A 17790-nucleotide genomic window follows, 5' to 3' on the forward strand; every position below is an offset into this window, starting at 1 on the left:
AAGTTATCATATAATATGGATCGAGCTTCATTGTATCCAGCAGTTGGGGGTAAAACTCTACAATGTTCTATAAGAGAGTATGCCTTTCCTTTACAATGGCCCAACAGATAATTCAATTTCACCTGGTCAGATGGTGCCTTCTTCTCTATCATTGTTTCAAAACTTCTGATAAATGGCCAATATTCCATTGGTTCTCCATGAAACTATACGGCATCAGTTTTTGGGGTGTACATTGCTTCTCCAACTGCAGTCATAATTTGTCACTTCCTCCTTAGCTGGAGTATCATAATCCTTTTTGTGCTCCTGTGTAAGGGTAGACTGAGGCAGAACCAGTTTAAACGGAGAACGGACATCATCTTCAGAAACGACTTTATTATATAATTTTGAAACAGGAGAATCACAGGTATTAACATGTGCCTCAACATGGTCTTCTACGTACAGCCTTGACGCTGTCTCCCACACTTTAACTTCAGCTTCTGCTTTATCAAGTTCCCTTGGTGCTGCTAGTTTCCGACTTTCAGTTTCAAGTCTCTGTTTTTCAGTTTCAAGTTTCTGTTTTTCAGTTTCAAGTTTCTGTTCCTTTTCAACATGTGATGATCTTACCCGTGCCTTCGCAAGTCTAGCTTTAGCTTCCAGTCTCTTTGTACTAGATGAGGTACTTGACAGGGTCTTTGCAACACTTCCAGACCGATGCGTAGACTTTAAAGAGTGTGAGCTTTCAGTATCAACCGGTAAATGCTTCCCAGCTGAAATTGTTCGTTGAGCAACAGGAGATGTTAGAAATGTGAAGGAACTCGAAGTAAGGTCATGTCCATTGTCCAATGTTATCTATCAGCTTTTGTTCAAACTGAATAATTCTATTTTCCATTTCCATTTTGCCATGAACGACTCCATCTAACTGCTGCTGGAAACCATCACTCTTTTAACCAGGTGGTAACCAGTCCAAAAACTTTGAATAATTATTCATTAGACGCACTGAGACTTCTTCAATTCGTTTAGTAACTGAGTTTACCAATGATGCATCTTTATACATCCAGTCATTTAGCAGATCTTTATCATGCTTAAGTTCCTGCATTGAGGGTGCAGCATGTTTATGTAGCTGAGCTGTTCTCCTATGCATAGAAGAAGATTTATAGGAATGTCCACTCTAACTTCCGCGCATTGTGGGCAAAGTGGCTTGTTTTTCTTGGTGATTTAATTATTATCTTTCGGTGCAAAAATTATTATCTTTCGGCGTTTACAAAAGATGTTACGAAAACTTCGAATGTAGCGTCTACTTCTGCGTCCAGACCTACGCAGACGCCAAATAGGGTACTTCAGGTTTACAATTAAAAAAAAAGGGGAACAGTTTACAAAAATGTAGATTTGCGATTTAACACCCCCTTTTATCTTAATGCCCTTTCAATTACACTTTTCTAAACTTTTTCACAACCTATCGTTATGTTAAACTGTCCAAAGTCAAATCGCCAAATGTCTCAGTAAAATAATTTTAGAAAAAAACTTAACCTTAAGTAAATTAACACGTTTAAACTGTGTTTTTCGGCCTAACGAAGGCCTCTGCAGGCCACATCGAATTAAACACTATAATGACATGTGGAAACTTTTGTCTTTTTTGTTGAGGAGAAGTTACCGGAATTTGGGTTTGTAATTAAGGAGTAAGAAAAAAAATTAGATCCACCAGTCTAGTCTTTTTTTGTGTAATTTAAAGTGTTGCCTTTTACAGGAATGCTTGCGACTGGTCAAACCACATGGATTTTTCATAATGACCGATGAGATTGCGCCAGTAGAACCGTATCGAGCTGAGTTGGATAAGGCTATCAACATTCTGAAAAAGGACGGGAAAATTAAACTTCTGGATACTTCCAAAATTTGTTGTCCCTGCGGCGAAGCTTTCGGAGCCTACGTTTTTCAATCAAGTGTTTAAAGTTGTACATAAGTTTATCTGTTTCTTTAATTATCTCATTTTGCTAGTCAACAGAACCTTCAAGTTGTTTTTAAATGTGCAATTTATTTTTGTTTATTATATTCAAATGGCTTTGGAAGATTCTCTGATATATTATTATATACGTGTAGTACTGTTTTTTTTTTGCGTGAATCTAACGCTTTTTAGCTGTTCGGTGGATTTATCTATATATCACATAAATAACATTAGCGATATCCTATACTTGACATTCCGTTATCTTATGCTGTTAGCCTACTTGGTTTTGATAAATTTGATTTCCAATGCAGAATCGCTTCGTTACGTTGTAAATCGTGACTGAAATTGTTATTTAACTTTGTTGTTGGATCGGAACCGATAACTCCTTCGTATCGGACGATTATTATCGACACAACACTTGGCACCGGGTTTCGGCTTCAACGCGATATTATCGGACATCCAAACATAAGAGCATTTATTGTAAACCGTTTTCATTTCATTAGTTGGAATAATATGTATTTATTTGGTATTCATTCTCCTGATGTTTATTAACATTGATGGACGCGTTGTAATCTCATCTTGCTTACAATATATTTTGTGAAATTAATTTACAGCTTAAATTAGTTTTCCGTGAATACCTACATAAGTCGTTCTACGACTGTGTAAAACCAACAGACTTCTACGACTGTGTAAAACCAACAGACTTATTCGAGTTATTTAGATTTTATTGTATTCTTTATCGTGTTAACCTATTAGGATATTCCAATTATACTTCTGACCAAACCACTGCAGGCCAGTTAAAAAAGTGAAAAAATGGAACAAATTGCAGCAGAAGTTTATTCCGTACAGGCTTAAAAATTTAAAATGCTTTTAGGCACTCGATATTGGTCTCAAATTAAAGAATATGTTACTGATAACAAAAAACTCAATTGGGTCAAATCGATCAAATCAACTTATGACGCCATTAAGGAGTCTTTAAGGAAAAAAATCCTATAGCTTAATTGACGTAAAATTTACACTTAGCGCAGGCCAGTAAGAATGACCTCGTATTGAAACTAACGCTTACAAGTACATAATATTAAATTGGTATGGGCTATTAATGCCACATGATATGATATCATTATAAGGTCATTAGTTATTTAATTAAAACGTTAAAGTATTACGCAATAACTTCTGCTAATTTTCACATATTTAAGAACAACTATAAGCAGCACATGGATGTAGTTAACAGTTGTCACTTATAGATTATCGTCCAAGGTTTCTTGTTGGACAACAACATTTTTAAAGGACATTCCCTTGCATTGATCGCATGCAAAGGCACATTGTAATTTATGCCTTCTGCACCTACATCTTACGGTTGTGCATGGCGTTGTACAATGACATCGTTTCACCTGAAGGAGATTCTATGGAGCTTCTCTTAAATCTGTCATAATTGGCTTAACAGTTCCATTGGTGTTTTTCCTGAAAAGTTCTGTATGAACTGTGAAGAAAGATGTAAAACAATAAAAGTATTATAACGTCACATAGTTTTACTAAAGCAGTAAGAAAAGTTAAATATTTTTTTCCCTTTTTCAGTTTTTTTTTTCGAAAACCTGAAAATGATCGTCTGTGATCTTCAGCCGCCTGACATCATAACCCATCTCTTAAGACCAAATAAACATTTTTTGACAATACAAACTTTTACTGTAGGTATTGCACCTGACTGTGGGTAGAAAACTTTACTTAACGTTGCAGCACAAAGTATTTTAGCAGATTCTTTGTAGTCTCCTCCTAAAGGGGTTGGGTGTTTTTCTTTTCAATGGCGCTTTATTGGAAGAGATTCGAACTTGTTTCCAAGGCGATCTTGAGTCAACTTTTTTTCTCAAATTGCAACATGTATCGGCGTATTTCAGAAACCTCATCCAAAATATTTTGTGATATTTCAATTTTTTTATGCCTACAGGCCTACACGAGTTGCAGATCTAGACCAGGGCATCTTAAACTTGGTGTCACGCCTCCGGGAGTCGTTAAGGTCATTTACATTTGATTTTAAGAAAACATGCAGGCATTCCAAATAGATTCAAAACGAACGTTTACATTAACACAGAAGCAATTTTTAAATATTTGCAAAAAAAGCTGAAAAACCTAGGTGGATTTTATGCTGCTCATTGACTCTAACGGATGTATCCAAGTGTTTTGTAAGTTGCTTTATTAGGCAAAATGTTCAATAATATACAGTGCAAGCGTTTTACCACTAGAACGGCCAAGGTACCGAAATCTGCACATTTCGAATATTTTTGTACATTTTTTTATATTAAATACGGTTGCTACTATATAACATTTTAAATAGCTGAACTTTTCAGGAGTATGAATTAGTTATATTTAAAGAACTATGTTTTTGAATTCGTTCTTTTTGAACGTGTAATACCTCCAACCTCCGAGTTGTCGAAAACGACACCAGGATGATAATAATGTTTTACTTCGTACGATTGATTTATACATTAAATAAGCTTAGTGCTTTTATTCGCGTCGATGATTGTTTATTTTTTTTAGATCAAACTTTGTAAAATGTTTATGATATGGCAGAGTTATTTTGTGTTGTACACCCTTGTGCACCCTTGACTATAACTGTAGAACTTTGCGCAATTTACGGTTTGTAAGTTACTAAGACTAAGAGCCCAAGAATAGCTTACGCCACATACTTTCCAATGTTAAAAGGATGAGTAAAATAAACAACATCTAGTATTAACTTTTTCTTGTTATATACACGACATTAGCAGAGCGACGTAGTGCGGAGGGGATAATAAGGTGTCAATCCTAGTGGTCGCTTCAAAGCTTGTGGTAGCACTTACGATTGCTGGAATTTTTGTTGACAACCGTATTTTAATACCAAAAAAAACACATAGAGCCACGATGAGAGAAGCTTCTAAAAGAGCCAAACTTTTATTTAAGCCTTCATTGGGTTGTAGCATGCAAGAGTGATTTACAAGGAAAGTCAATCTGTTGACTTTATATGCTAAGTGAAAACAACGGGCCACATATCTTCAGGAACACTCGTCAAGACCTGACTTCGCAGAAGTAAAATTATTTATAAAATATGACAACAAAGTACCGAAATTCAGAGGTTGATGCCCATTAAGTTAATTTACAATTGTGAGGGTATAGAAGCTTTGGACATTTTTGAACAAATGGCGAGAAAATATACAACCCATGAAGCAAGTAGATGATGGCATTTGTGGCAGATTGGATAAACCCGGACATAGCACCACTAAACTCCTAAATTCTGTGCAGAAAATGTCCAGTTGCGTAATCAGCCTATGAAGCTTAATACCCCAGCTGGAGATGATTAAGTCACGAAGCGGAAACAGGTCGACAGAAATTTGCGTGGCAAGCTTGCAAAAACAATACGTTTCAGTTGGCTGGTAGACATTCAACTTGCGGAGTGTGTGATAACGGTCTATAGAAGCGTACAGAATGCAAAAATTGCGCGACGTAAAGTGATCAGCATGAGTCCTGATATAAAATGTTAAGACTTATCATATTGTGTGTAGCACGTATAGTTAGGATTTTGTAATGAGACCTACTATCAGATTGTGTTGTTTGTTTGCTTTGTTGCAGCTAATCATCTGTGCAACGGCATTAAAGTTGAATTGCTGAGTCTTGTTACTTTATTGTAAGCTGTACACGCAAAATATAAAGCTTTTCTTTTTGGGTTTTGTCACTAAATTTAATAAAGAAGTCCATACTTGAGGGTGGTGTTCAGGGCCGGATTAAGACCATGAGAGGTCCTAGGCTATTCCATTTGTGAAGCCGCTCCCTATTTTTGAGCTCAGAATTTCTCTCTAAACAACATCACATGTCATTGCTTAATGTTAAAAATATGACCTGATTAAACTCTTCGTTCTTTTAATTTTCCACATTCATGGGTGCAAATTTTTAAATAAAATAATAAAAATTTAGTTAAGGCAGTTTTGCTTTTAATTTTAATTTCTTTGATCAAACAACCGTTACAATATTTGTAAAGTTTATTTATGAGGATCAATGAGAAATAGTTACAGGCTTACAGCCATCAAATAGAGTAAGACTAGGCTACAATTTTTTTTCTAGCTTTCGTCAAAGCAAAATCATACAAAAGTTCATCAAAATTTGTCTGTTTAAGTTTGTCACTCTCAATGCACAGAATGCTCAGTGCGGACAACCTTTCTCGAGACATTGTCGATCTCAGTTTATTTTTAATGCTTTTGAGCCTTGAGAAAAATCTCTCTCCTGAGCAGTTAGTGACCATTAATCTTAGAAACAGTCTGCATTTTGCTTCCACATTAGGAAAGGCAGTGTTTATTTTTTTCCTTGTCTCCATGAGACAAAGAAATAGATTGCTTTTCTGTACTGGTAACCCCTGGTTTTGTGTTTGTCGCACTTAGGCTACAAATGAAATTGTAGAAGCTCATCAGTAAGTTTCAGGTCAACATCTTACGGATATACGCTTCCTTTAAAAGTTCTACGCCTTGTACAATTTCTACCATAGTTGCTTTCAGATTAGCAAGAAAAAGGAACATTAGTGCAATGTCACTGTACACATTATCTCTTCTTCGTAAATTGGCGTCGAGCATAGGGACAAAGGAATTTATTTTAAACATTTCCTTTGCAGAAAGTTCACTTAAAGCGTCAGGTGAATTTCTTTGTCTCCTAGTCACATCTCTGTAGTTAATATTCGGCAAGGTTGCTTTTGCTTTCTGATCAAACTCGTCAAACCCATCTTTAATTTCGCTTCGAAAGCCCTACAAGTGAACTGTACAATTCGGCACAAGTACTTAATAACGATTCAGATTTCTGAAGAACTTTGCTAACCCTATGAAAACGACCTAGCATTGCGCCCCCCTTATTAAGATGCAAACGACGTATGACTGTTTACAACAGGGGTCGGCAACCTTTTTCTAGTCGCGGGCCAAAACCAAACTCAGAAAGGTCTGTGCGGGCCGCACAAAATGTTAAATAAGAATTGTGTTTTTGAAATTATAGAACAACTGTGAATCAGGCGTGGATATTTTTTGCACTTAACAGAGGCAGTAAAGTGTTGCGCAAAGCGGGACAAAAAGCGTTTGTTTAGTTTAAAATTCGAGTTCACACGTCGTCATCCATACTACGAATAAAAAGTGTAATAAAATTACTTTGAGTGAACGCGATGACATTTAAAGTTATTTAGCTCAGTGTTTGTTAACTGTTTCAAGTTAAGGCGCACCTGGCGAGCGAAGCGAGCGCAATTTTTTTGGTATACTGGTATTTATTTTAAATTTCTTGCAAGTTTTTATTAATGCCGAAAATAAAAAAATAAAAAAGTTAAAAAATATGTGTCTAATATTTTTTAATACGTTTTCCGATTTTGCGCGTTGCACTTGGCAGCCTTCCACGGCACAAAGCGCTGATCTAGTTGAAAACGCAGCATCAAAACTAAACAAAGCGGACGTAGAACGAACATTGGCGCGAAGCGCGAATTAAGTAGTAAAAATAGTAGAAAAGTATGTGAAGTGGACTTGTCTAAGTTTGTCAAAGAGGCGGCGAGCCGGAAGAATTACGTCGGCGGGCCGGATCCGGTCAGTGAGCCGTAGGTTGCCAACCCCTGGTTTACAACGTGGTTGAAACCAGTTGTGTATAGACGTTTCTACTCTTGAATATATATATATATACTTTAGGTAGGGTTTAAACTTGTCAAGTTTTGTCAACTTCGAAACCGAATATCGAGGCCCCTGGACGTTGAGGCCCTAGGCTTCAGCCTGCCTAGCCTATTGGTAAATCCGGCCCTGGTGGTGTTAATTTCGACACCACTGGCTGTTGGAGGTAAACGTTTTACTGGCTGTTGTAGTGATAAGTAGCTCACCAGTTGTTTAACAATCGTTTTGCAGGTTTAAAATCAATTTTCAAATTTTAAAAGCGCTAATTTGGTCGACATGAGACCATTCCTCAATGTACACTGGCATCATGATGCCAATATTCAGATTTACCCTGAATATGTTTCCTGTTGTGAAGACGTAAAGCGACCAGCTGGGTTTTGACGTGGCGTCTATGTGACGGGGCTCTTTTAAAATCGTTTCGTTTTTGGAACGAAATCCAAATTCGCCTTTTCGAAGAAACATTTTGCTAGGGACGCAAAGGACTCTACCCGCAAATAAATGTTTTTATGTATTGGATCTTAAGTTTGCTAACATCTTTTTTTAACTACAAATGCTCTTTTATAAAAGACTTTGCAGTAAACATATCTCTACTAACTTAATATTTTAGATAAAATGTTTTATCGATCATTTAGTGCTACTCCGGAGTGGCTGTATAAAGGATGTACTTTATAAATCGAGTAAGCACATTTTTAAATTCTATAATTTGTTAAAAGTAGACTACTGTACCGTTTAGATGTCTAAAAGCTGAAAGTGTGCTGCCCTATGTAAAAAAATGCACGGCACTCCTGTAACAAACCTCCTGATGAATACCTAATTCTTGGATAATAAGTTGATGCACGAATTTACTCCAAACAATCTTAAACATGAGATGAATTATAATTTGTTAACAGCACATCACTTAAATTACAAATTATATTGCGACTTTCGTAAACAAAATAGACGATTGCGATATTCTTTTTATTATTAAAGAAACTTTATTCAGATCATCCCTAAATTATTCCAAGTAGAATCAATACACATTATTGTGTCATAACTAAGTGATAAGTTGATAACCTAAGGTGGAATACAAATTTACCTTGATACAAATCAAGCATAAGCCAATATACAACGTTAACGCATTATCATGGCCTCAATAGCTTCTTTTTTACGCTTTTATAGTATCTATAAGGCCCTGGTATTATATTATCACGAGCATGTGTGTATTGTGTGCCATTTTAACCAAGGCTGCAGATACAATTTAAAATAACTCGAGTCCAACTACAGCAACATTGATCGACTATACGTCGGATCCCCAGTCCGGCTCTGACTCCACAGCCCTGTATTCCGCCCATTCATAAGCAAAAAAAGGATAGTACATAACCTGTTCACCTATGGGTTGCTAAGGTCCCGACTTGCTAACGCCACAAGCGTAAGTCGGAATAAACGGATTCCGCCGCCCTGATTTTTGCTTTCTAGTGTATTTAAACTAATTATACTTAAACAAATTGCAAAAAATTGCTGTAAACCCATGTTTACAGAACTTAAGGCGATGGAAAACTGTGAATCGTTCAAAGAATCCGAAGATTCGGTGTTAGCATATGGAAAAGTTTTGCAAGCTCAAAATAAAGAGGAGACGATACAGGCATACGACGACTGGGACAAGTATGACGAGCACTGTACCGAGGATGCTTATGTCAAAGTCCCACAAGAAATAGCCATGCTTTGTGAAAAACACGTCAAACTATCAAACGACACTGTACTTCTTGATTTTGCAGTAGGTCAGTATTAAAAAACGAGCTAACTTTTCCGAAAGTTACCGATCTCTTAGTTCGAGTATCGGCCGAAATTTTGAACTTATTTCTTGTACTGAACATAACACAATTTTGGCAATACCAAATATAAACTAAGTGGTATAGCCTATACTTTTTTATTCAGTTGACTTTCATATAGGTTCGGGTGAAATTTCCGCAAGTTTAAGAACGAAAGCAAAATTCAAAGGTACTATCGATATACTGGATGGTAGCATGAATATGCTGGTCAAGGCAAATAAAAAGGGAATCAACTTCAGGTAGCGTACATCAGGACCCAAATGACATATAGTCTTCACATTAGGTATATTACGTAAAGTAGAGGTTCTCAAACTATTGGTCACTACGCCCTGGTGCGTTATTTTAATTTTCCGAGGGCGTCAAACAGTATAATTACGCTTGGGATTTGAACTAAATTTTGGTAATCAAAGTCTTGCAAATATGGCAGTTCCATTCGAAATAATTGATATAAAAATAACTAAAGCGATTAATTTTCTTTTTCTTTTACAAACAAACTGACAACTAAAATTTGGCAAATTTCCTATTTTTGCGTTGCAAGAAGAACGTTTGAGAACCAATGGTGCACAGCGTTCATTCATACTTCTTATACAAGCTTTTTATCAATCGAAACGATTCTTAACAAAATATAAATATGTTCGCCTTTCTTTATTATGAGTGAAGCTTAAGGATAGTAGGAAAATGAAACCTTTCACAAAAATAGTGAAAATCTACAACAGAATGCGACAAAAGATTTGTAATAGTATGTATTTAAAAAAATAAATAAATAAAGATTTTGCAAATCACAAATTAAACTTGCCCTACAATAAACCGAAAAATCTGTCTAATGCTGTATCTTTAATCTATTGATAAGCTTTTAATAGCGACAATCCTAAAACTTATTGTATTGACACAGATGTATGATTCAACACCTTGCAAGGGGAGAGATACCTTTGGCCAAAGAATCGTACGACGCTGTTTTATGTGCCGGTGCGTTTGCCCCACAACACTTACCAATTTCAGCTTTTGAGGTAAAGTTTTTAAGCAAGAATCTGCTCTGGTGACAATTTACGTTTTTAATTTACGTACAAAATACCCACTTTTATAGGAAATTATTCACCCCACTAATATTTTAACTCTTTTCGTGTAACTTAGTTTTAAAAGTTAGGTACAAGCACAAACTTAAGATTATGCGTATTTTCAACATACAACAAAAATGAAACCAAAAACAGTCATTCGAAGTTTACTAGATGGTATGTTGTATTATCCTTGATCAAACTAAATCAGAAAGATTGTGCCGTGACCATGTTGAGTTCACTGTTTTCTACACGACAGATAAAATACACACTTTTTTCAAAAAATGTATTTGTTTTTGTCAACGTAAAGCGCAACGCTTCCGACACATACACCTATAAGACTTATGTATTTTCAGGAGTGTTTAAGACTCATCAAGCCTAATGGATACTTCATAATGACCGAAGAACCTTTACCTGAAGACTCCTATCGTACTTACCGCATTGAGTTACGCAAAGTTATAGACAGGCTTAAAAATAATGGAAATATTGTACTCCTGGAATCTACCAAGATTTTATGTCTAAATGGAGAAATTTATAAAATCTATGTTTTTCTGTTATGCACTAAAAACTGAAGATTTTTCTTTCTAAAGTGTTACATTGACAAATGTTTACTTCGGAGTAAATAAATTTGCGTATATATTATTCTAGTATTTTTATTTTAACAAATAAGGAAATAGGGGAGAAGAGTGTTTTAACGTTTTGTTTTGCTTTATTTTGTTTTTAAGCTGACTATACTCAACTGGCGGACCGCGGTCTGAATGCGGAGATTTTTAGTGTTGAGTCCGGATCCTTATCTGTCTTAGTATTTACTTAGCAATGCGATTTGATGACTTTTTTTCTTGGCAAACACTTGTTGCCATTGAAACCCCCTTTTTAGTAGGCCTAACGGACATTACGGAATTCTCAGTTGAATCGAAGAACATATGTAAATTAAACCGTATTACATTTTGTGTGACTGTAAATTATTCCATGTGAGTTACCCTTACAATTTACAGCGGCCATATTAGTTTCAAAATTTGAAACTGCCCATGCGCACGTCGGACTCGGGGACCACGTAGTTTTACGAAGTTTCACTCCACAGAGTCTAACGTGAGCGCGAGCCACGGGACAGTACGAAACCCATCGGCGCCGTGAAAGTGAATGTCGGCGCGGTCCGGCGGAGGTGAGACGTCGTCGTTCGCGGCGGCCGCATTACCGGCCGATCGCGTCCGCTTTGCTGGAGAGGTCGAGCGAGAGCGCTCGCGTTGAAATCCCAAAAATGCTGAACTATGACTGAAGAGGTTGAAGCCAGAGGAAACTCTGGTGGAGGACCGTAGCGATTCTGACGTGCAAATCAATCGTCAAATTTGGGTATACGGACGAAAGACTAATCGAACCGTTTAGTAGCTGGTTCCTTTCGAAGTTTCCCTCAGAATAGCTGGCGCTTTGTCGCAGTTTTATCTGGTAAAGCGAATGATTAGAGGTCTTGGGGACAAAACGTCCTCAACCTATTTTCAAACTTTAAATCGGCTTTAAATCGGTAGCCAAAACTGGTCGGAATCAATTTTGGCGTTGGAACAGCCGTTAAAACAGGACCGGCTAGGCCAAAACTGGTCCGGCCTAACCCTAACCCTAACCCTAACCTTAACCCTAACCCTAGCCAGACCTGTTTTAGCGGCTGTTCCAACGCCAAAATCGATCCGACCGGACCAGTTTTGGCGCTTGATTACGACCAAGGACCAAATTGGGCGTGACAGCCCAACTCACTTAATTGAAGCCGGGTATGGAATGCGAGTGCAAAGTGGGCCACTCTTAAGGTAAACAAGACTTGCGATGCGGGATGAACCGAACGCCGGGTTAAGGCGCCCCACGCGACGCTTATCGGAAAAGGTGTTGGTTGATCTAGAAAGCTGGACGATAGCCATGGAAGGCGGAATCCGCTAATAGGGTTTAAGAACTCACCTGCCGAATCATTCAGCGCTAAAAAAGGATGGCTTTTGGCCTTCGCAGTTTTGTTTAAAATCTTATCCATTTATTTATAGAGTTAATATTATTTTACAAAAATAAGCGGATATTTTACAATTACAGCAAAAAAAGGCGTAGCAACATAACAATTTTGTTTTATTTTTTGTTTCCAGTGCTAAACATAATTATTCTTAATTTTTAGGTTTTACCCAAGTCCGTTTTGGGTTAAATCGAAGAATACCCAAACCCAAGTTTTGTCAACTTTTCTTACTCAACATTCTTCAGATATTATTTTGGGAACATGTTAACTATATACCCAATTTATTTTGGGTATAAATCTCAGCTGTGAATTTGTGTATAAAATCCTACTACTTAAAAATATAGTTTCCTTTAATTTTGTGTTTTTTCACCCAAAAAAATCAAAATTATTTTGGGTAAAACCGCAACCCAATTCTACTTGGGTTAATTTTGAAGGTACCCAAAGTATTTTGCCGATTTTCGGAGTAAACTCATGACCTACCTAAAAATTTTGAAAGAAGTACACAATATTTTTAACAGTGCTCAGTCCGACTCTGTAGAAATGATTCAGACAACAATTTTAAGCTGCCAAAACGGTTACAAAAATCTGTTGTATTCATTTTGACTATTTATGGTCGGAACGTTTCAATATTTTGTATTGTGGTGGAACAACAATTTTCGCGTTCTATGAAACCTACATTATATGGTTGCTTATTGTATTTGACTGCAGGCACGGACTTTCTGAGTATTTAAATTCTTTGAAATGTTTCTGTTTAAAAAGGTGTTTAACCAAATTCATTTTAAAATAATTTATTTTATAACATATTTTATTATTTGTGCATCTCTAGTAAAACAGAGTTGCAATAAACAGCAGATTGTTATGAACCACACAATATACATGCCAACACAAATGTCGTCATAATCGACGGAAATGACAAACGGGCATTTGTGAAGTGTTGCCTTCTGCGACGATGGTATGCTAATACACAGTACAATCGGCTATTACGAGATACGAGTTTCGGGTTTCATACTGGTCATTACCATATTTAATATGCATCGAGATTGGGAAACATCTAAGAGGATTGGTAAACCAATAATCGCTTTTCAAGTTATTAGGTGTATAGCCACCCAAAAAACACTTTAATCCCATTTAACGCGGTTGTAGATAAAATAATTTTTTTTCTGTTTACTTTTGTTAGTATTGATAAAAACGTCGTCATGGAAGACAACACTGTGCAACACCCTTCCTAACGAGCTAAAAATTATACTTTATAGTAAGCAGTAAATGATTAAAACAATAAAAAAAAAATCTGAGAAAACGTTGTGTAAACTCCTCCAAAACAGCAATGCAATGCTGCTTCCCATCTATCAATATTACATACCAATGCAAACATGTATGATGTACTTAAGTGCAAATAAGATGAGCACATACTAGCGTCGAAATCTCTCACAGAATAACGCAACACTCGTCGGGCGGCAAACTGGCCATTTCCCGCTTTCGCTTGCAAACTTTTCTTCCGCATTTGATGTAAATATACTCGCTTTCCTCGACTGTGGAATCCCTTTCAAGCAAGTCTTTGTCTGAATCGACGACAGACAAAAGATCTTCGGCCTCGCTTTCATTACTTGCAATCTTTCGGCTTGGTCGGCGTTTGTCCATTGTATGATTTTGATGTTTCGATGAACTGTTTTTTTTTCAGCAAGACCTTTTACTGTTGGTCAATCGCAGGTCATGTAAGAAAAACGCATTGGACAAATCGCTTTTTACGCAGGACGTTAATTTGCTGCTGACGTCATATAAATTTGCATTTACATAAGCAAAAAGCAAATCCGTTACAGATATTAGGACCTAAAAAGTACAACTTTTTGATTAATACAGCAGCACCAAGATGACCAAATTTTTATCCAAATGTGTCAAACTTGTTTTACCAGGTAACCTTGATGACCAACATAATAATTTCTCATTCTTACTTTTGTGACGTAACTATATCACTTATATGCGCATTTCTACCTGCCTGCTGCCATTCCAAGTAGCCTAACATATAAGTTACCTGTTTGTTATAGCAGTGTAAATTTACTTACAAGCCCACTGCAGTGCTACAATTTTGTCGTGCTCAAAAATCGTTCAACAATTAAATTCGTGACATGACCTTGCAGCGAGCAACAACATTTGGACCATTTACAACAATCAAATTCAAGCGACGCACTGTGGCGCAGTACTGTATAAGGCTGCCATATACCGCATTAGCAATTTGCGACGCTTTATTCAATTAACGAGCGATTTGTTGATGCGGACGTAATAGCATGCGGCATCTAAGCTTCGATAAGCAGTGTTTGGTGTTAGAGCGGCAATAGCTTACTGCGATATTCGTACAATTGATTCTCAAGTGTTTAGACCAGCGGTTCTCAACCAGTGCGCCATGGCTCACTGGTGGGCCATAAGAACATTTAAGGTGGGCCACAGACTAATTTAAACAAGCTAGATTTAGTTACATTTGTGTCACTATATTTAATTTTACAGGAATAATGGCTTGGGGTGGAATTAAAACGGAATGTAAACTTATTGTTCAGTCGCAAGTATCTCACTAATGCACGGTTAAATAAATAATCTGTTTTGAAATATATGTTCTGCTGTGTTTTGTTCTAAACCTATCTTACAGTTATTTTTTTCATAAAAACGTATTGGGCCACAGAATGTTTTTGCAACGTAAATGGGCCACTAAAGAAAAAAAGGTTGAGAACCACTGGTTTAGACTTCGTTCTTTCAATCCTAAAGCGATATTTTAGGTTTGCTTAACTTAGAAAACAAAATAACGATTTGTTTTGTATGTGCTATGTACATTCGCATCAGCTTTCTAAAAGACACATAACCTAATCCCACAAATTGTGTATAGTAGTGGGGACCTATGGTCAACTCATAATTTTTTTATTGATGGCCAGGAAGACTTTGATGATCATACCAGACCAAGGGCGGGACATTATTTTTTACAGGGGCCGCATCTGAAACAGAAAATAATGTGGGCCGATAAAAAAAAGTATCTTAAATACACACAATATAAGCTGATGTGATTGATAAGAACGAGTCGTAAGTAGCGTTGTTTTGCAGGCTGGTAAGAGTCATGAGCGGATGCATTTTTTTGTTTGAAGAGCAAACTCGTAAGAAATGGCTTCACAAGCTACGTCATGCCATAAAACAAGTAACCTTAATGAACTTGGTATTCTGTTGGGAGGAACTTTGCGCAAATGTGCAACTTGAAGCCGAAATTGAACTGAAAGCAACATCCAAAAAACGAGCGCAAATATTGCGTCAATTATAAACGTCAAGAGCGCAAATATTGCGTCAGCTTTAAAATCGTAAAAATTTTAGTTTCTTTTTATAGTAGTAGGCTAGACGTGGCGTATTGATCACAAAAAAAACGCAGGTAAATTTCTCAGTGTATTGGTATTCACCAAGTTTTGAAGGCCATCGAGCCAACAGCTTTACGGCTAAGCACAAATTAGGTAAAAAGTTCACTTAAAGTACATAAACACCAAAAATTCGTTTCCTTTTAAAAATGTTTAAATACTAGAATACAATAATAGATGTGTAACGAATGATTTAATGGCATTTTCGCAAAAACAGTATCTGCCTTTCTACGTCATTTTGAAATCTGTATACTGTTATACGCTCAGCTGTTGAATTTAAATTATTACGTCCTTTTAACTGCAGTTATGCCACTATTTTGTGGCACGGTCCAACGTTTTTTTGTTTAATCAACTTGCCACGAACTAAATTTAATGATTTTCATGGTGTTTCGTAATTTGTAATCCTGTTTGTCGGTAGGCCTTACCGAATATGCTATAATGTGAAGGCCCTATTCTAACTGTGCATTCAATACCTCTGTTTATCATAGTTTTGTATTTTGCTACCGAAATTTGAGTATTTGGGTTGGTTTTAGTTTTGGGGAAATCAAGAGCGCAACTTGAAACAAAATCTGTAGCGCTATTAGGCCGAAAATGCCATATTTTGCTAGTTTTACTAACTGTTTCTATATAGTTAAGATTGTCACTATATGCGAAATCAATAAAACATCTTAGCACAGCATAATATACTAGTTGGCCTACCGGTTGTATATCTGCTCAAAACTCAAGCCTATTTTTAGGTTACCTCGATACCCAGAGGCACATTGTTGTAAAAATTTTTGAAAGTTTTGTCCCTTTAGTTGAATCCACGCTAAACTAATGCCTTTTTACTTGCGAATTGGCGTGGAGAAGCCCGTACAGAAATTAAAGGGCTCTTTTTTCAACAAAGTCGCCGCACTTCTGCAGTAACATATACAGCCCCAGATAACCACCTAGCGGTTATTTAGTTTTTCAATTGAGATATCAAATTAATAAATAAAGTAAAAAATATATATTTAAATTTAGCGAATGAAAGCAATTTTGTCTTCAAACCCATTGACATAATATAAATTAATAAATATAATATGAGTAGTTTTGATGACGTCAATTTTGCGTACGTTCATTAGATATAACGGAGATGTTGCTGTTTCCTATGACCAGTTTGTTGGGCCTTATAGTCATTTTACTACCAGTCGCTATATTCAGTACAGCATTTTGATATAGTGCTCTATTTAAGAAGCAATTTACCTCCGTTGCATTAGCAAGCAAAATGTTCTGCATAACAAATTTAGTTACATTGGCACTTAATGTGTAACAACTTCTAAATGCAGTTATTTTCTCACAGTAAAAATGTTGCATATCCAGGTTTAGAATTAAATTACCCATAAAATTTATATTAATACTTCATATAATACACCCTTGTAAACGATTTGCTTTGCATGGACCCCGGTAGACAGAAAATGCTCCAAAATGACGTCATAAATTGACGTCACAAAACAAATAGACTTTATGACTCTGTTATTTCCGTCCGAAAAATGTGAAAGTTAAATGGAGTCTTAACTATACATTCATTCCAAAACCGTTTAATTTTAAATTAATGGTGTTTTCTTTTAAAAATTAATTGCTTTAAGTATACACTAGTTTTTAACTAGGCCTTCATGGACACCCTAAAACTAGTTCACGGACCCCCAGGGGGTCCATGGACCCCAGTTTATGAACCCCTGGTTTAACGCAATACTAGTCATATACTTTTTTAAATACTGAACCGTACGACTTATTCAAATTTCTATGTATCGTACCTATAGTTACTCATAGTTACTAACAATATGCAATGGTTACATTTTGTTGTTTGCCAACACTAATAGATAACTATTTTTGCATGACGTCATACAGTTGCGCGACAAACTTTCTCAGACCGTAATCTACTTCCTGGTACGCAAAGCAACAGCGATAATAGCACGTTTTTCTATAATAAAAAGTTTTCTCATATTTGGATTCGTATCACTACGCAGATGGTTTGC

The 17790-nt window shown here is 36.4% G+C and overlaps 1 protein-coding gene across 1 annotated transcript; it reads left to right on the plus strand.

The window, feature by feature from the left end:
• Window positions 1-9091: 9091 nt before the first annotated feature.
• On the plus strand, window positions 9092-11090 carry LOC146164498 (methyltransferase-like protein 27). The gene is made up of 4 exons (XM_083382937.1): window positions 9092-9323; window positions 9496-9613; window positions 10267-10381; window positions 10783-11090. Exons 1-4 carry the CDS (start codon window positions 9095-9097, stop codon window positions 10996-10998), a joined length of 678 nt encoding a protein of 225 aa, XP_083239063.1. The 5' UTR covers window positions 9092-9094; the 3' UTR covers window positions 10999-11090.
• Window positions 11091-17790: the final 6700 nt, after the last annotated feature.

This window comes from Ascidiella aspersa, chromosome 2 (genome assembly GCF_963924565.1).
Source record: "Ascidiella aspersa chromosome 2, kaAscAspe10.2, whole genome shotgun sequence".
Lineage (NCBI taxonomy): Eukaryota > Metazoa > Chordata > Ascidiacea > Phlebobranchia > Ascidiidae > Ascidiella > Ascidiella aspersa.